The sequence below is a fragment of the Falco cherrug genome, chromosome 2 (genome assembly GCF_023634085.1).
Source record: "Falco cherrug isolate bFalChe1 chromosome 2, bFalChe1.pri, whole genome shotgun sequence".
Lineage (NCBI taxonomy): Eukaryota > Metazoa > Chordata > Aves > Falconiformes > Falconidae > Falco > Falco cherrug.
In genome coordinates this window covers 85,576,762-85,598,030 of record NC_073698.1, presented here as the reverse complement: position 1 = coordinate 85,598,030, position 21,269 = coordinate 85,576,762, and the positions used below count along the sequence as shown (strand labels likewise).

Sequence of the window (21,269 nt, the reverse complement as noted above, 5' to 3'; positions counted from 1 at the left end):
ACTAAGGTCCGGGTAGAAAATATCCACAACCTTTCCCTCATCCACTAGGTGGGTCACCTTGTCATAGAAGGAGATGAGGTTTGTCAAGTAGGACCTGCCTTTCATAAAACCCTGCTGGCTGGGCCTGTTCCCCTGGCTGTCCTTGCATGTGCCACATGATGGCACTCAGGATGACCTGCTCCATAGCCTTCCCCAGCACCGAGGTCAGGCTGACAGGCCTGTAGTTCCCCAGATCCTCCTTCAAGCCCTTCTTGTAGATGGGCATCACATTGGCTAACCTCCAGTCAACTGGGACCTCCCCAGTTAGCCAGGACTGTTGGTAAATGATGGTGAGTGTCTTGGTGAGCTTTTCTGCCAGCTCCCTCAGTACCCTTGGGTGGATCCCATAGACTTGTGCACAACTCAATGGAGCATCATGTCACTGACTGTTTCCTCCTGGACTGTGTGGACTTTATTCTGCTCCTTGTCCCCGTCTTCCAGGTCAGGGGGGTGAGTACCCAGAGGGAACAACTGCTCTTACTATTAAAGACTAATGCAAAAAGGGCATTAAGCAGCTCAGCCTTTGTGGCAATGCTCCCCATCGCATCCAATAAAGGACGGAGACTATCCTTCGCCTTCCTTTCGTTTATAACACACTTGTATAAACATGTTTTGTTATCTTTTACAGCAGCAGCCAGCCTGAGTTGTAGCTGGGCTTTCACCTCATTAATCTTCTCCCTGCATAACCTTGCAACATCCTTGTAGTCCTCCAGAGCTGCCTGCCTCTTCCAGAGGCGGCAAACTCTCCTTTTTTCTCCGAGTTCCAGCCAAAGCTCTCTGTTCAGCCAGGCCAGTTTTCTCCCGCAATGGCTTGTCTTTTGGCACATGGCGACAGCCTGCTCCTGCTACCTTCCTGAGGAATGTCCAGCCTTCCTGGACACCTTGTTCCTTCAAAGCTATCTCCCAGGGGACTCTGTCAACTAGACTCTTAAACAGGCTGAAGTTGGCCCTCCAGAAGTCCAAGGTTCTGCTGACCCCCCCTCCTTACTTCTCTGAGATTCAAAAACTCTTATCACCTCATGATTGCTATGCCAAAGACATCCTCCAGCCTTCACAGCACCCACCACTCCTTCCCTCTTTGTAAACAGCAGGTCCAGCGGGGCATCTCCCCTGGCTGTCTCACTGACTAGCTGTGTCAGGAAGTTATCTTCCACACACTCCTGGAACCTCGTGGACTGTTTCCCCTCTGCTGTGCTGCATTTCCAGCAGACATCTGGTAGGCTTAATTCCCCCATGAGGTCAAGGGCTAGTGATCTTGAGACTTCTCCCAGCTGCTTGTAGAATGTTTCATCTGCCTCTTCTTCCTAGTTGGGTGGTCTGTAACACACTCCCACCAAAATATCAGCTCTTTCGGCCTTCCCCCTGGTTCTTATCCATAAACACTCAACCCTACTGTTCGCCACCATGCAGCTCTAGGCAGTTGAAACACTCCCTGACACACAGAGCTACCCCGCCACCTCTCCTTCCGCCCATGCCTTTGTAAGAATTTGTAGCTATCCATTGCAGCACTCCAGTCATGTAAGTTTTCCCACGTTTCCATGATGGTGACTATATCATAGTCTTTCTGACAACTACATGAAAAATCAATAATGAATAATCTGAGTGTCCTACCATGGTAAGAAGATGTCTTTTCACATCTTTAACCCAGGCTCCAGGGAGGCAGCAGAATTCTCTAATAAGTTGGTCTGGTCTGCACATTGGGCTGTTGTTTCCCCTCAGGAGACAGTCTCCTGGGACAATGACCTGTCTGTTTTTCTTTATGGAAGTGGCTCTGACCCATGGCGTAGACCAACTTAACCTTGGCAACATCTCCATGCTCAAAAACAGGCATGTTGCCACCTGCATATCCGTAGGAAGCCTTGCTTTATCACTTTCCCACTTCAAGTTTAAAGCTCTTTTGATAAGCCCTCCTAACTCCAGTGCAAAGACCCTTTTCCCCCTTTGAGACAGTTGTACCCTGTCTGTTGCCAGCAATCCTGTTGTAGTGTAAACCAAACCATGATCAAAACCCCCAAAATTCTGTTGGTGATGAAAAAAAGTTTCATCAGATTTTCCGCATTTATTGTGCATACAATAATAAGAAAGACAACTATGCTAGTTGTGACTTTGATACAGTGTTCTAAAATCAGATAGTATTTAAATGTATAATTTTATCTACAGATAAACTATTTTATTTACACAAATTAAAATGTTGTAATTAGTTATGAGAGATTTACTTAAATTTTTATTAATTTTAAAAGTTCTTTTTGAAGATTTTCCTGTAGTTATAATAGATGGAAAAAGTGTTTACTACATCAGGCAGTAATAACATCAAGAGAGCAAAGGAAAAATGACATTTAAGTAGTAGTAGTAATTTCCCAGTTATGCACCTTTGCTATCCAGTTTTTTTCTGAGAAGGGAGTGATTTACACAGTAATAATTTATTGTAAAGTATTTTGCTTCTTTACACAGAGGTTCTTAAACATTAATCCAATGTAGAGGTTTGTCCTTCCCACATGCAGAACAACTTCAGAATATTAAATTTGGCGGGGGGCAGGATGGGCAAGGGAGAAGAAACTTAGGTGATAATCTCTGTTTCTAGTCATGGATGCAGTAAGTCTGTGATCTAATAGATCATTTTGCATACTAAAACACAGGCATTTTCAAAATACAGATTATGTCTGGACAATTTTTCCCATCATTCTTGTATTGGGTATGACTAGGTTGCTGTTACCATTCTTCATAGTGATCCACATGATGTTGTGTTTTGGTTTTGTGGTTAAAACAGTGTTAATAACAAATTGTTTGGCTATTGCTGAACTATGCTTATACAGAATCAAGGCCATCTCTTCCCCCACCACCACTTTGCCTCCCGCAAGTGAGTAGGTTTGGGGTGGTTAAGAAGTTGGGAGGGGACACAGCCAGGACAGGTGACCCAAACTGGCCAAAGGGATAGTCTGTACTACGTAACTCACCCAGCAAGAAATACTGGGGTAGAGCGGGATGGAGGTTTTGTCTTCTAAGATGGCCACTGCTGGGCATCAGTCTGCTTGGAGATGCTGAGATACTGCCTTTCCATCACTTGTTTTGCTACTCTTCTTTCCTTCATTTATTAAACAGTCTCTACTTTGACTCATGAGTTTTCTTGCTTCTGCTTTTCCTATTCTCTTTCCTGCCCCAGGGGAGCAGGGGAAGAAGCAAACACGTGGTTGTGTGGGTGTTCAGGTGCTGACTGGGATCAAGCCACCACATTGCTACACCTTACTCAATGGCATACAGATATTCCTCAATTTTTTATTCTCCCCAAATATTGGCTGGCATATGGCATAGGCTGCATAAACTCATACAATCAAATTTAGCAAAGAGAGCACTGTAGGAACCACAAAGCTATCCATTATGACTTTCTTAAAAATCTCTGTAAGGATGTGTTGCATAAATACTACACAGACTAGCATATATAAAAAGATTATTCAGTGACGAAAGATTTTAGGACAAGGAAAGAAATGAATTATATCCAAGGGGCTACCTCCCTCCACCCCCAAACGTTTTTTCAGGGATTTGGTTTGAAGTTCTAGTCACACTTGTGCTGCTCAGACCAAAACATTATCTTCATATATCACCAAACAAGTCACGATTATAAGATTTTATATACAGGAACAGACTTTCTTCTAACCAGTCAGGACTCCACTGGGCAAGAACAGTAACAGTTAGAATTATTCATTGAGGAATGACACAATATTGTTTTATTCCTCTTGAAAAACCGCTGTCATCATTAATAATATCTTAGATATACAACTTCATCCAACTTCTCAATTGCATAGTCCAGGAGGATATTTTTGAGTTAATGTGTCCACACAGGCCAAGACTATTACCATCACATATTCTATAGAGGTAGGATTCTCAAAATAAGACACAGAAAGAATTAGATTTGTTTGTTCATTTAAAAAAAAAAAAAAAAACAACAATAAAAACAAGCATTCAAACACAAAAGTTTCAATAACAAAGTTTCAGAAAACATGCTGTAGAAGACCTTGGTTGAATTTGCATACTTACTAGCTCTACTGCATATGCATGTGCTTGTGTAGAGCATACACAGCATCTCACATTTTACATTTACTACAGATGGCAAAAATTTGAACCCTCTGAGGCATAGCTATAAAAGAGTAGTAAGCTTCAGTAAGTCATTGACAGTTTTCTTATGAATTTTCTTAGTATTGTACATAAAGGACAGCACAGATATCAAGCCAGCTTAAAAGTATACAGCCATCTACTGCAACTCAGTTCTGACAAGCACCAGCTTAAAAAAAAATAATAAAATTTCAAAAAACTCTTTCCATTACAACAGCAATTTAACTTTCCAGATTTTTCCTTTGTTGAAACTACACACATTTCAGTAAGTCTGTCACCAGAATCAGTGGCATAATGTCAGCTTGAAGCATCAGCTTCTCAGTGCTCCATGCCTAGATGTTTTGCCGAGTACATTTATGTGGCAATACTGCCAAGTACAATTGCAGGAGACATTACAGTGTAGAAGATTAAGAATTATTGTATATGGCAAATGGCTTTTAAAAATGCCTGAAACAAAATTTCAAATACCAACTATTATTAGCTTTCTACGGAGTTTTAAATAGAGAGGTGAGCAGGTATGATATAGTGAAGAGAAATAAAATGGAATACTGATACTCCACCTTCTTTGCTTCTCAGTATTGTTCAAATTGTGAAAAGCAAGAGGAAAATTGTTCTCATGTCTGCAGTTTCGTTCATGACTGACAGAAAGTAAAGCCAAAGAGACATAACTAGCAGTCTTCACTCCTTTCCCTGAACACATACAAGCATATGCATGTTCAAAGAAGTTAGAATTAACTAGAACATGTTGAACTCCATCTAGCCACCCACTGATCAGCTAAACCAGCACTGATAGTTTATGAAAAGATCATGGAAAGCCGAAATTGAAAGGCTTACGGGCTTCAATCATCAAGTTTTGTATTGTAAAGTCAATATTTATACTGAACAATAAGTAATTTTTGTACCTGTGGTTCTTTCTTATAACCAGCAGAAAGAAAGAAAGAAAAAAAAAATCCGGAAACAAACAAAAAAGGTGGAAAACCCCCCAAAGTTCATAAAAATATATTTGCATAAAAAAGTTGGTCATTAAGTAGAAGAGTGACTCCCCCTCCCCCAAACACACAATTTATGGTGGAAATGGATCAGCCAGGGTAAGAAAATGGCATCTGAAGTATACTAAAGCCAAAAAACCCCAGGCATATCTCTATGTAGAAATTAAAGTAATGGGTAAAACCAAACCAAAGTTACTACAAAAAGCAACAGGTTACCATACAGCTTCAGGCCACAAAACAAAACTCAGAGGCAGCAGAAAACTATGTGCAGTAACTCCATCCCACCCCAGTGCTCTTCTGTTCCTAGCCACAGCTCCTGTCAGCGACACAGAGTTTCAAGGCACATACTCATTTTTCCTCAGAGACCAGCTGCTAAATCTTTGTCAGAAATGGAAAGCTAGTTTTCATGAGTGCAGATATAAATACTATAACCAAATAAGCCCCACAACAGTTTATAAGCAGTAATGAAAAGCAGAACTTCTGAGGTTGGTTTCTTTAATTACTAAAAAACATGTTTATTCATTCAAAGAAGTTTTTCAATATGCATCTAAGAGGTAACGAATTTTGCAAAGTTGTCAAATCAAGCAAAATAAGAGGAAAAAAAGCATACACTCCATAGGGAAAATTCTGAAGATAAGAAGAAACACATTTTGAAGATACTTCATCACAGGATGTATTGTTTTCATTTCTTCAGAATTTCTGGAGTGACTTATTTCTAAAATACCACAACCCTTTAAACCAACAACAATGTAACTTGCATAATTTTGGTAAAAAACAAGTTACACTAAAGCAATTATGAACATCACAAAGAAACACCATACATGTTTTAAAAGGCCATTTTCTTAAGCTATATTAATATCTAGCTAAGGTTATAATACTATTAGAATTAGGCTCCATTAAAATAATTTAGCAAAAGAGCAACTTGCAGATCTAATTCACAAAAGCTTCCCATCAGTGTATGTAGAAAAAAGCCATGTTTAAATCATAAAAGTTACTATCTCTTCCTCAAGAGAGAAGTTGTATTTGTTATTCAAGCTTTATTTATACAAGAAAATCTTGTGTAAGTTTTCACTACTCTTACAATTAAAACAAACCAGAGCCAGTAACTAGCATATAATCTAGTAACTTGTTACAGTAAAAGTACTTTCATACCTTTTTTAATGTCATTTTCCTTCCCTCCCCACTCTGCTCTCTTGAAGCAGAAACAGCTGCAATGAAGTGCTCATTTTTAAGGCAGTCACCTGGTCTAAGTTAATCATTTTAAAGAAGCAAGAAGGAAGCTCATGAATGCTACTGTCCCACCTCAAAATCCTCATTAAAGGGACAGGGATGTGGCAGGGGGGAACCACCAATAAACCAAACCTTGAGAAAGTTAGAGGAAAGAGGCAAGACTCTCTCGGATACCCATTTAGAAAAAAAAAAGATTAAAAGAAATAAACAGGGAAGCTCTGTGTGATCTGGAGTCAAAAGCAGTGAGAGTTTCAACTGTAGCTGAACTGACATCTCTTCATTAGCAAAGTATTTTTGTTTCCATATATTCCTAAGGTGATGGTGCCACTTCACCACTGCTGCCTTGTTTATTCAGTTTAATGCAAAACACACTGTTCAAGGAACCATATCCTAAGTTTATCTTTATACTCAGAAAATTTGCACCCTGAGCTCACTGATGTGCTCCTGTAGCTTTTCTAAGTAACCTGTGCTCCGCTGCTCCTCACACTCAGCTTCAAAAACAATTGCTAAAGAGCCTAAAAGTCCACACAGGCACGGTGTTTATACAAATGGGAATATCTACACAAAGTAACTCCTTTGCAAAATTCGAGAGCTTAGCCAGTATTTCAGGTGAGGCAATATAGAAACTACAGTGTGGTATATATTTCGATGCAGTTATAAAAAAAAATAATAAAAGCCTTGATTTATTTATAAAAGAGAAATCTAATTGTAAAAATACTAGTGTGGTTTAGACATACAACAAGACTAACCACAGGATGTACTAATAATCTTAATAGCTTACTACTTTATGCCAAAATACCTTTCTTAACATACCATAAAAGTATTATGAAGCACCAATTTTAAAAGCAAATGAAATAGGACTGAGTTTAGGAAACAAAATTTAATGCTTGCATATTGTGAGAGACTGATTCCTATAGATATAAAAAAGAAATTACTTTAATGCTACCAGTAAATCTTCTGTCACTTTCAGAGACCCTAAATACTATGGGAAAATTTGGTTATCATCATTCCTTCAGCATTGGAGAGACTTTTTTTGGGGGGGTGGGGGGTGTTGGGGTGGGGTGTTGATAGCAGTCAGTCTAGAAATACCGCTAAAACTGGCAAAAAATACACACACCAGGCACGAGGTCCACCATATGAGTTTATTACCATACCTGAATTTCAAACTATGGCTTCTTTTTTTTTCTGACTAATTTTGCTTCTATTCCTGAGAATGTCTAAATGTGATGAAGACTGCACACAAACTGCAGCCTGAGTGTCCATGCAGAAGGCTTACAGCTTAACCTTGAAATACACCTGAAGGAACAGCTAAATTCAAAAGACTTCAGTGTCAAAAGGAGGAACTACTATTTGCAGTAAAGAGTATTTTTTGACAAATCATGAAAGTCTTTTACGTTTCAGGAATTATGAGTATATGTTTTAAATCACTAAAAATTATTTTCCCCACCAATATTTTCTATGTATGTGTTATTTCCTAAGTAACCATAAAAATAACCATAGCTGTTCTGACAATTAGAGAAACAAATCCTTGTTTTTCTTCAAGAGCCCATTTCAATGTTAAAATTGCTAGTAGAAAGAGAGGTACTGAAATGTATTGTGGAAATGGACAATAATAAAGGAGGAAAAAAGACAATGGAAAAAGTGAGCTAATAAAATACAGAGAAATAGACTCAGAGGAAGACAGGAAAAAAGAAGAGAACACCTGGATCAAACTTTATGGAGAATAAGGAAATGGAAGAGAAAGATGTAGAACAGGAGAACTGGAGAAACAGAAAATCAGAAGTAAAACAGAGATGCTATAATACAAAAGCGTTTGTCTTCAGTGGGCTTGCCATTCTGTGTATGTATACCAAATATCAGAGCATAAAAAGCCTAGGATGTATGCAATACCAGGTTTCTCTGAGATTTCAGGTAATCAGGTGTTGATCGACTTAAGTGTATATGCAAACTCTCTTTAGGTATGAAGCCAAGACACTCTGACACTCAACAAGTAGGTACCTGCATTTTAGAGTGACTAAATTAGGTGTCAGTGCTTCTTAGAGAAGGCTTTTTATTCTTATAGAATAGAGCTAGGTGCTCCTAAACACTCAGAGTGTCTTAGTGTACCTATTTTATTGATTGCACCTTGATTCTTGAAGGGCAATTCAGTGTTCCTGCATACTGAGCATGAAGTGCAAAGTCACCAAAAATCATTATACAGGACACACTAAGCACAGCGGCTCATCTTAAAAACGACTGACTCAGGCCTTCAGAGAACATTAGGTCTTCCTCTGAGACTTTTGCAGAACACCTTAGTGATTAAATTCCAGAAGACAACAACTGGTGTGTCTTGGAGTCTTGGAGACTTGCTTTAGGGAATATGAATGCACACTTCCCAGATGAGTGCACTAACTACTGGGCAAGAAACAAGACTTCAGTGGAGTAATTGTTTTTCATTTCAACTAAAGATAGGCTCACTGCGCAGAAAGCTATAAAAATTTTATGGCAGCAGGAACAAGACTAAAAGCAAGCTTAATTTTGCAATTGTGTTTTAGAAAAAAATGAATAAAGTACATAAATTGTAGTGAGTAGGAAATGAACGTTCACAACTGGTGAACTTTGCATGGAACTGAACATAGCAGTGCATGAAGTATGATATACAGACACTTAGACTTGTGTGGAGACAATCCCAATGTGGCTTAGGCAGGCAACTTTCTTCTACAGCCCACAACTGATCCCGAATAGGAGCCTCTGTTCAGACTTCTGGAGCTCTTCTTACAGAAAGGGACGAAAAGGAACTTCCCATTACCAATTTCAGACACCAAATGATATTACATAGTCCTGCAGAGCACACATTCTGATTACCTGCATCAGGTAATTCAGATTGCATGCAATCAGGGAACAGGCAGTCTGAGAGTGTGTCTAGGTGAAAAGATAAGCCACCACTTTGGCCTTCTGCTGCACTGATATGCCGAAAATGTAATCAGGTAGTTACAAAGCCATACAGTACTACAGCCTTTGAGTCTAAAGTAATAATTAGTTATCAATTTAATTTCAGCATAACTAAATTTTTGGTATTTGTGAAATAAAGTATTTCCCCCAACTGTATCCAATGTAACAGGGGCAGCACTGTACCACCAAAAGCAGTAGGAATCACTCAGTCCTTTCTGTATCACAGAGTTCCTGTGTGACTTAAGTAACCTGGTGTCCGAATTAAAACCAACATTTTCCCACCTTAATAAGGCTGTGTCTAGACAATGTTTTAAGAAGACAAAAAGGTATGTAAGCTCACAGAGGTTATTAAGCTCTCACACTGTAACAGTTCTGCAAAGGTGATACAGACAAAACAGTATCCCATATAAATTTTTTTGGGGGGGTTTAGGGTGTTGTTTTCAAATTATCTGCAAGTATAGGATCAGATCTTTACAAAGTGATTCATTGATTTCTACAGGACAATTGCCTTCTTATACTGAGGTCCATCAGAATGAAACCATTTACGAAATGAGACAGAGAATAAATTAAAATGAGAAATTATTATAATCAGAAATAACAAAAAAGTAAGTTTAGAAAGTGAAAAAACCCCACCAAACTACATTTTAATTATGACCAATGAATAAAGTAGTTATCAAAAGCTAGTGACATAGTTACCGTATCTTAGTTCTTTTCTTATTTAGCTCCCTAAATGCAGTTCTGCTAGTACCTGCATAAACACTTGCACCGACACATACAAGGTGCAAGCAGATCAATGGCAGAGTAACAGCAGGATGGTGGGAAAGCCCATTGTTAATGTTATAAATACTAAATGCAAGTGAAAGGCATACACAAAGCCCTTCTAGGGTATAATAAATCCTTCCTTAAAGTAATGCTTCATTCCTAACATTACAAGCAAATGCTTATAAGTGAAAGTTCGTGGACCTTAGTTCAGTCAGATCTACTCAAAGCTCCCAGGCACATGCAGGGTGAAAAAACAGACTCACAGAAAGAGATGCCTACTGGGCCTGGGATAGCAGTACAATGCATAACCGTTATTAATTCACTGTCTGTCTTCAGACTACAACAGCAGTAGATTTAATTGGACAGTTTCACCCAGAAACAATTACGTGAGACATTGAAATTTTTAGAAAGAAACATCTGCAGCTTTTCACTGCTGAAGTTGGAAGGTATATATCATCTCAGACTACGCTTTTAGAAATATTTTGCCTTATTTTAGCTTGTCTTTAATGCAACTCAAAAAAAAAAAAAAAAAAAAAAGCCTGACCTGTACTAATATCTTGTAAATCCCTCTTGTCTCTTACTAAACTGAGCGTACACATTCAGTTGTTAAAAACTCAACTCATTAGTAATTTGGAGCTCAGCCACCTTGCAGGACAGCCCCCTTTAGGAGAGAGGTATAGAAGAGAGATCAGGAGGTTTACCACACTGGAAAAATAAGTACTGCTTTAAAACTAGTAGTGCCAAGAACTAGACCTTTAAGATAGATTGGCTTGCACGTCTTCCTTATGCCAAGTACACAGAACTACTGCAGAACTCTGAATATCTAAAGGCAGAGTTTTATACTACATAGACTAGAACAAGACAACTTCTGAGAAAGGGTGAAAACTCAAGTCACCTGGAGGAACAACATGAAAGGTTCTGAAAACAAAGGCTACCTTCTCCAGCTGTGTCCTTTTGAGGCAAATCCATATTTTCAATCCAGCAACTGTCAGAGGCTTTCAAGTACTACATTCCCCCCCTTTAAGTCCCCACAGGAAAAACTCCTTCTCCCTCTATGACAACCTCAAAGGCTTAGGTTTGGTTCTATTTCTTCTCTTCTCAAAAGTTTCCAAGCCTGTAGTCATTGAAACTATCTACTTGTATATACACTGAAATTCCAGAAAAGGATCTGAACTGAGCATGTTCAGTTACACAATGAAAAGCTCAGACCCTCTCTCTCCACAAGAGGATTCAGTTTCGCACCAAACATAACACCCAGCAAAGCAATCAGGCAGCTGTTTAAAAGAATGCTGAAACATCCACACATGAAGTAGCTAAACCCCCCACATAACAGATACGCCATCCTCAAGTCCTGTTAACAGCCATCTGTTACAAATTCACTTAGCTAATGAAAAGTTACTTTTCCTACCTGTGACTGTGGAGGAGCGCATTGAAAGCCAATCCATCAGACCAGCTACTGGTGAAATTGATAACATTGACCTGTGGGTAATTACGAGTCGATTGGCGAACCCAGCTCAGCAGAATCTTTTCACTGTTTGTCTGCTGCAGTCCAGCCATGATGTTTTTCATTACATCTTTGACCTGCAACAAGAGACACAATTTCATCAATGACTGGAACTTGCTCATTAAAAGCTGACCTTTTTTTTTTTTTTTCTTTACACAAAATAACTTCAGTTGCCTAGATTTAAGCCTTAAAGACAAACCTCCTAAGTAATTAAAGCACATACTTGGTGTAACGGTATAACGATAGCAGTCAGGCTTGAATGCTTCCAGACAAATGAGACTGACTTGTTGGTCACCATTGGTGATGGATTCAGTACATTCACGCCTGTGCCACCGGAAGCGTTCCATGCATGAACAGAGAAGGCACATTTTTTTGTGCCACTTATGGGAACAGAGTTCGTTCAAACAAAGTATTTCTCCTTGTGGTTTTCTTTGCTCTGGAAATAAATCCTTACTTAATATGATACATTATAGCAAAAGTTGTTAAGAGGATGAAAAGCATTCTTCTCTCATTGACAGAGTTGAAAGGAGGCAGAATAAATGTGCTCAGTGCACTGTAGATTATGTTTTCTACTTAAATGTGCAAAGTACATATGCATACATGCACTTGGATGAAAAGTTAATTTCATTGCACACATTAAAACAGTATTGCATATGATTAATTTTTAATTTTTCAATGAATAGTTAATATTCCTCTTTCATTAGAGAAAGCTTATTGACCTACAGTTATTATTTCACAAAAAGCCATTATTTTTGAGGGCTTCTAATAACATTAGCCTGCAGTTTGACACAATGCAGTTGACTGCGTATTTCATAACTAGTGAAAGAGCACCAAAACCTTACATTAAGAAGTCTATAATTTATTGTCCTGTAAAGTAAATCCTTTTAAATAATTGTTTTCTCCATATATCTTATAAAGGCCACAGCTTTTTTAAAATATCCTTAAGATACAATTTACTATGAAGTTGCTTATTGTTGCTTATTTGCTTATGGAGTATAAAATTTCATTATGAGTCTCCACTTGAATTGCTCCACAGACAGTATCAGTTGAAGAACAACATTCAGTGCAGAAGTTACTTTAAGATAAAGGATAAAACACTTTGAAATTGTACAAACCATATGATAACATGCAGAAGATGTAATCTCAAAGAATAATCAACAACACAAAAAAGTTAATTACTATGATACTGAAGAAAAAAAAAAATCAGATACCATTTGATTGTTCAGTCTGGTAAGTTGCTTCCTAGTTTCACAGTAATTAATTCAATCATTTGAATAAGTGAAGATATGAATTACTAAAAGAATGTCTTGGTTTTACATCTGAGATGCATAGACTATCAACGCCTTCAATTTTCCTTTTGAGTCTCAGGTATAAAGTTAACTTTATATGTTATTAGTTTCTGAGATGGGAGGAGAATTGATCCTCCCTAAATTTCACGGACACATTCCTGACTGTGGTCTAAGATTGTAATTTTCACCAGTAAAATTTAATTTAAAATTCTGTCAGATAAGAATAGCAGGATGTTACAGTTGCTTCCATTTCTACACCAAGAGACAGAAAGTAAAAAGTTCAAGAAAAGTAATTAATATACTCTTTAATTTTGTTTCATATGTCTGAGTGGGTATCTTGAATTTCTCATTAATATTTTAGTGTCTTCATTATTGAGAGGTGACGATGTAGATTTACATAATTCAGCAAGAAGCTAAGAGATTTCCCTCCTGTATTTGCAGGCAAAACCCCTTCACTACTATCAAAATACAAAATTTTGTTTTTCATGAATCCAGGTGCTAAAAAGATGAGAATTTTCAAGTATAGCATCTATCGCACCAAATTTTAACAATATGAAAGACTAGAAAATATTGAAATTATAGCAATGGAGAACTTGTCAAAGCCAGGATTTTGTTGTTCATTTTGGATTTTTATCATGTGCTTATATTTACAAATGCAGATTTATCTGACTATTATAAGCAGACTGTAACATTTGAAAAAAGCAACACACATTCATGTAAAGGGTACCTGAATGAATGAAGAAACACAAGATTTAGAAATATAAAAGTTCATAACATACCAAGTGTTTGAGTTGACATTAACATAAGAGAAAGGAGCAATAAGTATGAACAGAGAAAATTACACAGAAACAATCAAACAATGGGCCCTCTGGAAGGCAATTATTTTGAAGAGTCCAAGTGACATTTTATCCTTTCATTTTAGAGAGGCAAAGCCCAAAATTTAGCATTTATTTCTAATTTTGAGTAAACAAACAGAAAATAGTTTCAGACTCGTCTTGTTGAATTATATATGCTGACAAGGAATAAAGATTTACTCTCATTTTCCTTCATTTCTCTGCATCAGTGAAGACTTAAATTTATGATTTTTGGTTATCTCCTAGGGAATGGCAAGCATTTTAAATAAAGAACTAAAATGGTCTTATCTCATCCTGAGAACTGAAGTCACTTCCTATTCAGTAAGAACTGGTAGAAAACTCCACTTCTACAACTGGACCTACCTGTCCTCCCAAGCACCCCGTGGGGTGCTGCCATCCCTCACACCCCACCTGATACCTTGGCAGCACCACGCAGCACCATGCCGTGCCATGCCATGCCGTGCCGTGCCATGCCAGGCCGTGTCATGCCAGGCCACACCACTGTGGGCACAGCACTGTGCTGCTTGCAGGATGGCTGGGTTCTGAAGGGAAATCAGCGCCTGAGTGGAAAAACGCTGGCTGACTTCAAGGTTAGGAGGAAGCTTTTTGAAGGCTTCTCAGTTAAGATGTAGTGTTGAGAAACTAGTCCGTAGAGATGTGTTCACATCAGCGTGAATAGTGTTTGGATGGATAAGGTCCTCAGCACCCAGTATCAAAACCAACAGCCATTTCAAAGCATCTAGTAGGTTCTGCCTCTTGCTGTCAAATGATGAGTTGACCTATGATACTAATTTCTTTGTTACCCCTCCTTTGTAATGCAGTATATCCTGGCAGGAAAAAAAGCTTTAAGGTGTAAGAAAATCTGACTTCCACAGAATATAAATCCCTGCTCTTCCTGGGGAACATGCGTATACTATGGTGATAAAAAAAGATTCAATTTGAATAGAAGGTGTGGGGGCAGGGGGGCGAAGGGCAACACAGACACCCTCAAGATGACTTCTAAAATGTCAAACTTCCAAACAGATAGCTGTTAACAGAATGGGACCACCACTGTTCTTGTCACTACACTGCGAAGAAGCTGCCAGCAGCATGCCCAGGCCTGGCTCATGGCAGCAGTGGAACACTGGCCTCCCTGCTGCAGGACCAAGTCTTCGGGTCTACGCACGCGTAGCTGTCTCTGTGTAAGGTGACTAGGAACAGCACAACCTCAGGCTTGCACTGCATCTTTCTCACATAAAGCCAACACCCAGGCTTGTAACATTTTGTAAGACTGGCACTTAGCTTCAGGATGCCAGCCCTTAGAAGAGAGGGAGGGAGGAAGGAGAGAATCTAAAAAAAAATATTCTCAAAGCAAGGTGTTTTTATTTTTCTTAATCAAATAAGGACCTTATAGCTCCCTGACAGAACAACCGAGTACTTTTTACTTGCTGTATTACAGGTGTTCTGACTGCATAGATTACTTTTTTGTAGCTAGAATTCACTAAACTCTTTCAAAACACATTTTAAAGAACACTTTTAAGAACATTTTCATAGATGTTGAAGACATCTATCAAAGTAAAGCATCCTCTTTCTTCGTTGCTTCAAGGTGGATTGACAGTACTCTGTTAGTATTTTACTTCCACCATTATAATGCAACATAAAATAAAACGGTAATTCCAATTAAAATACCAGTTCTGCAACAAGTGCACAGCAAGCCTGATGCTTTTAATGGTCTCCAAATGAGGCTGACTGTTTAAATGCACTGTTCCCTGAAATATTTGCCTTCTGTATATGTCAATTCTTTCACTTAATTTCTGAAGTAAGTTGAGATTTTGGCTGTCTCTTATCAATGATTTTTGCTAGGTATTTTTTTTTCATGCTCTACATGAAAAAAAGTTTGCTTTTAAAGCAATAACAAAACAGCTTGCACACTGCAATATAGAATGTTTTTCCACTCTTAAGAGTCTTTGTCAAATGTAATAGTTCAGAAATTAATAATTTTTGTTTGGTTTTGCTTAAGTGTCAATGCTGCAGTGAGGGTGGGATCACAGAACTGTGAGAAAGATGGCAGCAGCTTCAAGGAAGCAGAAACTCTGATAGATTCAGTGCCATAAAGAGCTTTGGCAGCAGGTGCTCAACTCAGAATGATGGTTCAATTTCATTGAAACTTTAATAATAATCTGAAAAACAGGCTAGATAAAAAAAGGACACAATCACCACAGGATATGGAAAGCCCCAAGATTTCTACTGAGTAGAAATGAGAGTGACACGAATGAGTCAAATCTTGTCTGCTGCAATGCCTCTACCCCTGCCTCTCCTCAGTGGGACTGCTGGTGTCCATTCAGACTGGTACTGACTGGTACTGCCTAATTAGTCCCTCCATGCTTCTTTCTTCTACCATATACGTATATATGTACACACAGATACACACACACACATATATATATATATATTTTACACAAAGAGATTCACATTTTTGTAAGAGACAGTCTTGTTATCATACATAAGTATAGTTCTGTCCTAATGTGGTCCTGGCTGCAGGATGTGAAACTGGAAAAGGATTCTTGCCTGTTCATCTGCAACAACATACCTGTCAACACAACTTTTTTTTTTTTTTTTTTTCATGTGAGAAGATAAATTTCCTCTAGGCGACTCTTAGGACTGCAAGTTCTTGGAATCATAAAGTGAAAGGATTTGCAAAAGCAGGATTGCACCATCAAACACAAACTGCATCAGTAGCATGCACTAAATCAACCGGCCTGTGTATTATCATTTATTTTTTTAGACCTCCCACAGACTACAAATAAATATATTAGTCTTGATATGTTATCATAGGTAAGGAGATGTTTTACCCAGCTGTAGACAACTGGCAGATAAATTTGGTGACCCTGAGGCCATAATTTAGTCTTTAACAACAGCTTGTTATGTTTCTAGCTGTTTAGTGCCAAGAACAATCAGTGATAGGGAAAATGGTACCAGCAGGAGGAAGCACCCTCTCTTAGGAAACTTACAGCCTTGTTTCACCAGAAGTGCTATCACTATGTAAGACATTACCAACATATAAACAGGGCAAAACAATCACAAACATATTATAGAACATGAAAATCACTTCAAAACTTGAAAGGACACCTGAAAAAGAACAAAGATTTTCTCCATAGAGCTGTAAACAAGCAAATTCACTTTGAACTGTTCCAGTCCTTTGAGGGAAATAAGAAGCAAACCAACATCTCCTGAGTTTTGTTTTAAATGAGAAAAGCCCAAGAACAAATCTGTCTTTATATTATGTTTTAATTATTCATCACTATGCAACAGCAACTGGCTTCTTCTTGCCAACCAGGCTTTAGCTACACTTCTGAAAAGAAACTAAATTTATATTTAGCCAAATTATAAATTTATTGACAAAAATAAAAATAAAAAGAGAAGTCCAGAAGATGCAGGTCACTTCCTTTCAGTAATCCATGAACAGAACAAACTGAAACATGGACTCGATCATTATGATTATGCTGAGAAAGTTTCAGACTTTTAACCACTGTTTTGTAAATATTATCCCTGGAATTTTCATATATGTGCAGTTCAGCTGAAGTCACAGGTACTATCACAGCTGGTGTCACAGTTATCACTAGGCTCAAGATGAAGCTTGAAATGAATCACCTATGTACTGCAAGCAAGTGGTACTCTTAAGAGCACATGCCTACTGTCAAAAACTGCACCAGCCTATATCAGGAAACATGGGTCTTCTGTGCTTGTGTAACTATGCATTAAGTGGAATGTGGTGGGAAAAGCTCAAAGTAAAATTAAAAACTACACAGCTAATTCTAAAGCACATCTTTATTACTTTGCCTCAGAATAAAAGACAAATCAAATTATGAATTTGCACATGAATAGTCATCTCAGTCTGTAATTCATATAAATTAAAACACAGTGATTCAAGAATTATTGGTAAAAGTTGCACAACTAGGTTTCATATTCCATCTGCTCTTAATAAGTAATCTAGAACAATATTATGCAATTAAATGAGGAATATTGGAATGGGAGCCAAAGAAGTGATTGAACTATTTGCAGCTTTCATCTGTTGCTTCCACTGTAAAATTAGAAAAAAAATGTTCCCTACCTCAATGAATGATGCACATGTCATTTTTTACAGGAATGTTTAGGTTTTAATATAAAGTTTTTTCAGCTTTGTTTCCCACCATCTTTGCCTGTAATTCTTCAAAAAATAAAACCTCATAGATAATTGCTTGGGGAACAGAGCTAACATAAATGGACAGACTCTTAGCCCTGGGTCATGCAAACATGCAGACTCAGAGCATCCAGATGTTAGTTCTTTTTGAATTTTTATTTTACTATTGTCTCAGAATTGGTTTACTTAAGTGTCCTCATGATGAGGTTTTTATGAGATCGACATTATAATCCCCCCTTTCTCTCTAAAGAGAACGGAAGCTAAATGAGCCACATCTGCCTCAATAAATTGTCAGAGGAGCAGGTTTTTAGTGTTCTAAAAATAATTCTTGGCAGGATGGGTCAGGTCCAAAAAGCAACAAATGTTATTATTTCATTAAAATATAAAATTCACTTTCTAAGATACTAAAAAGGAAAGTGACTCTAAAAGCTATATATCCATGTTGGCTTTGTCTACACATTTTTCTTACAATAACTGTATTATAGATTCTTTTGCAACACTTGAGTGTGAAATTAGTCAAAAGAGCTGCTGCTAATGCTCTAAAACCTATTATATCTTCTTAAGATTCTTATTATCCTAGATAATATGTAAACAGACAGCCATAGAGCTTGCTGATTTAGGACGCTGTTTGCAATGCCTATGGTTACTTCGTAGGTTGTGGCTGGATAATAAATGGAAAAAAGATCAGTGGAATAACAGTCATGGAAAGTAAGCAGCAGTGCCACTCACCTGCCAGTGGAGGATTATATTCCAGATCAAACCAAGGGTCAGCTTATGATTTCCATCCACAATGTCTGAACTCCCAATATTTACCAAATCAACCTATTGAAGAAACAAACAAACAAAAATATTTGCATAAGATAAATAGCAAGCATAAGACATTGTGTTATTTTCATACATTTGGTGTTAAACTTTGTGTTGAGGGAGAGGGAGGGATGAGCTCAGGTAAATCTCTCATTTTGCCTCTGTTGTTTAGTAAACACCCAACTCATGTTTTATAAATGGCACAATTAACGTGCTGGCAAAAAGCATGCAGTGATCTAGAGTTTCAATTATTCCAGTTATAGGGTGTTGTGAAAACACAATGAAAAGTAAGCCTCTACCATTACAAATCACAAAACTGATGTGACAGGAAAACTCCCGTATTATGATCCATACTACCTTACTTAATATACTTTGCTGAAATTTACACACACATCTAGACACTGTAAGAATCTACAAACCCAATATATTGTACATATTTATATTAAAATAGAATTTGTTTTGCTTTAGTTAAATTCTACTGCGTATAAGGCAGGATGTGTTCTGGAATACAGAGAAACCGACGACTGTGGTATAAGCGAGTCTTTTCCACATTAGTTTATCCAGTAATGTTGTTTTCTATAATTAAATCATGCATTTACAACTTCATTATGCATCAGGATTTACCAACCTGGAATATTCTTTCCTCCACATGTAAAATGATTCTTCACCCACCCCCACTTTTTATGCTATCTAAACAAGAAAGTGGAATTCAGGGATGGGAGTGCAAGGCAGTACAAGCTAAGACCTGCACTTTTGGATAGAAATTATGACTAAAATTTGCATCCTTACTGTTTCATAGATTCAGTTTCTCACGATCAGAGCTGATACTTACATGGCAAAGCATCCCACTCCTTCAAAAATTATACTCTTTACATCTCTACTGCACTTCTTTGAAGTTACATATGTAGAATGACTAAAGGTTTTGCACACAAAAACCAAACCTTTTGGGGTTTGTTTTTTTGTTTGTTGTTGGTGGTTGCTTTTTTAATTTCAATGCATTATGAAATTTTATTCTATTCATATATGAAGTAGATGTTTTCCCAAGAACTCTAAAACTCTCAAGACCTCTTTTCTTTATGAAGTCATCATTTTGGACTAAAAGCAAAGACTGGCAATCAATTCTAACCAACAGTGTCTTGGAAATTTTCACAAGCGGAACTTGGACTTTATATCATAATTTTCAAATGGGGTCCACGTAGCAAGTGAATCATTACGAAGCTTATTAGGGTATCACTTACACATTCTACATTTGCTTTTGGAAATGGAAGCCTGAATACACAGGGCCTACACCTGTTTTACTAAAACAGAAGCACTTCCCAGTTTGCCTCAGCATTGCCTGAGACTATACTGGGGCAAGCCCCCTCCCCAGCACTATTACCTTATTGGGGGGGGGGGGGGGGGGGGGGGGGATGTAATATGGATTGGTTGGAAGCAGCAGCATTTTTTTAGTCTGTTAGCACCCAGATGATTGCAAAACTTCAGAGCAAGGGTGGCACATAGCAGCAGGAAAATCTAATTGGTCACAGGCTTTAAATAGCTTTAGAACCATAGATTTTGCATTCCTGAAGTCCCATAGAAATCACTCTTGAAATTATTTTGAAGGCTGAGGAAACTATTTCAGATGCAGATCTTTTGGCTTCATACTAAATTGAGAGAGAGAGAGTGTGGGGGTGTGGGGGGGTGTGGGGTTGTGTGTGTGGGGGGGGGGGGGGGGGGGTGTGGGTGTTTGTTTGCTATTCTAATTTCTTGTGTACAACATATAAGGTTTCAGTTACATGAATAGGATGGCTGCTGGATGACCACTTTCTAAAAGAATGTTTTTTCTTCTATATTCTTCAATTGGAATACTCTGGTCTATTTCTATATTTTAAAGGGATTATTGTTATGTTCTGGAAATTGAATAAAAAGCATTTAAATGGATTTAGCTGATACATAATGAACAAATACTTTTAAGAGAATTTATGATGAAAATCCGTAAACACATTCCAGGTATGTAACCAAAACCTTCCTGTATACTGTGAAATAATGTATTGCTTATTTTTTTCAACAATGTCAAATATTGCAGAATTTTAAGAATTGGAAGCTTTTTCTTCTATTTATTTACATGAAATTCCATTTAAGAAAAAAAAAAAGAAAAAAAAATCAAGCTTGAGGTCTTTATGCCAGTCTTATAAGGTCACTTTCATTTATGCATAAATTTTCAGATGGATTACCTTGGATTTATAAAATCGATAACTTTAGTCAGCAGCTGAGCTCTAGTATGTTTAGTGACCTACTGCAGCTATCAAGAAATATAATATGCAGCACAGAATATATTATCACTGTTCCATCACATCTTACTGTTCAGTTTACGTGAATATTATAGTTTATTTGAATTTATTCTTGAAAAGGAGATATGATATAATTAGTTGGCCACTGAAAATGTTAAACTTTTTGGCCCATTAGAATGCTTGCATAAGGAAGACATTCTGAAAATATTTACTTTAAAATGATGCACAGGATACCGGTTGGAAAATTCAGTCTTGACAAAAAAGAACAGAAACTGGTTTTGATATGATTAATTTACTTAATATTATGAACCATAAGGAACCGACACCAATG

General features: G+C 37.6%; 1 protein-coding gene across 11 annotated transcripts in view; it reads right to left on the bottom strand.

Moving 5' to 3' along the window:
• The window catches only part of DMD (dystrophin), a 1,162,157-nt gene that overhangs the window by 864,705 nt on the left and 276,183 nt on the right, over positions 1-21,269 (bottom strand). For all 11 annotated transcript variants that reach the window (XM_055701082.1, XM_055701084.1, XM_055701085.1 and 8 more), the window contains 2 exons: positions 18,594-18,686; positions 11,467-11,639 (listed from right to left, as the gene is read on the bottom strand). In XM_055701082.1, coding sequence (XP_055557057.1) covers positions 11,467-11,639; positions 18,594-18,686 — 266 coding nt within the window. The remainder of the gene's footprint in view (positions 1-11,466; positions 11,640-18,593; positions 18,687-21,269) is intronic.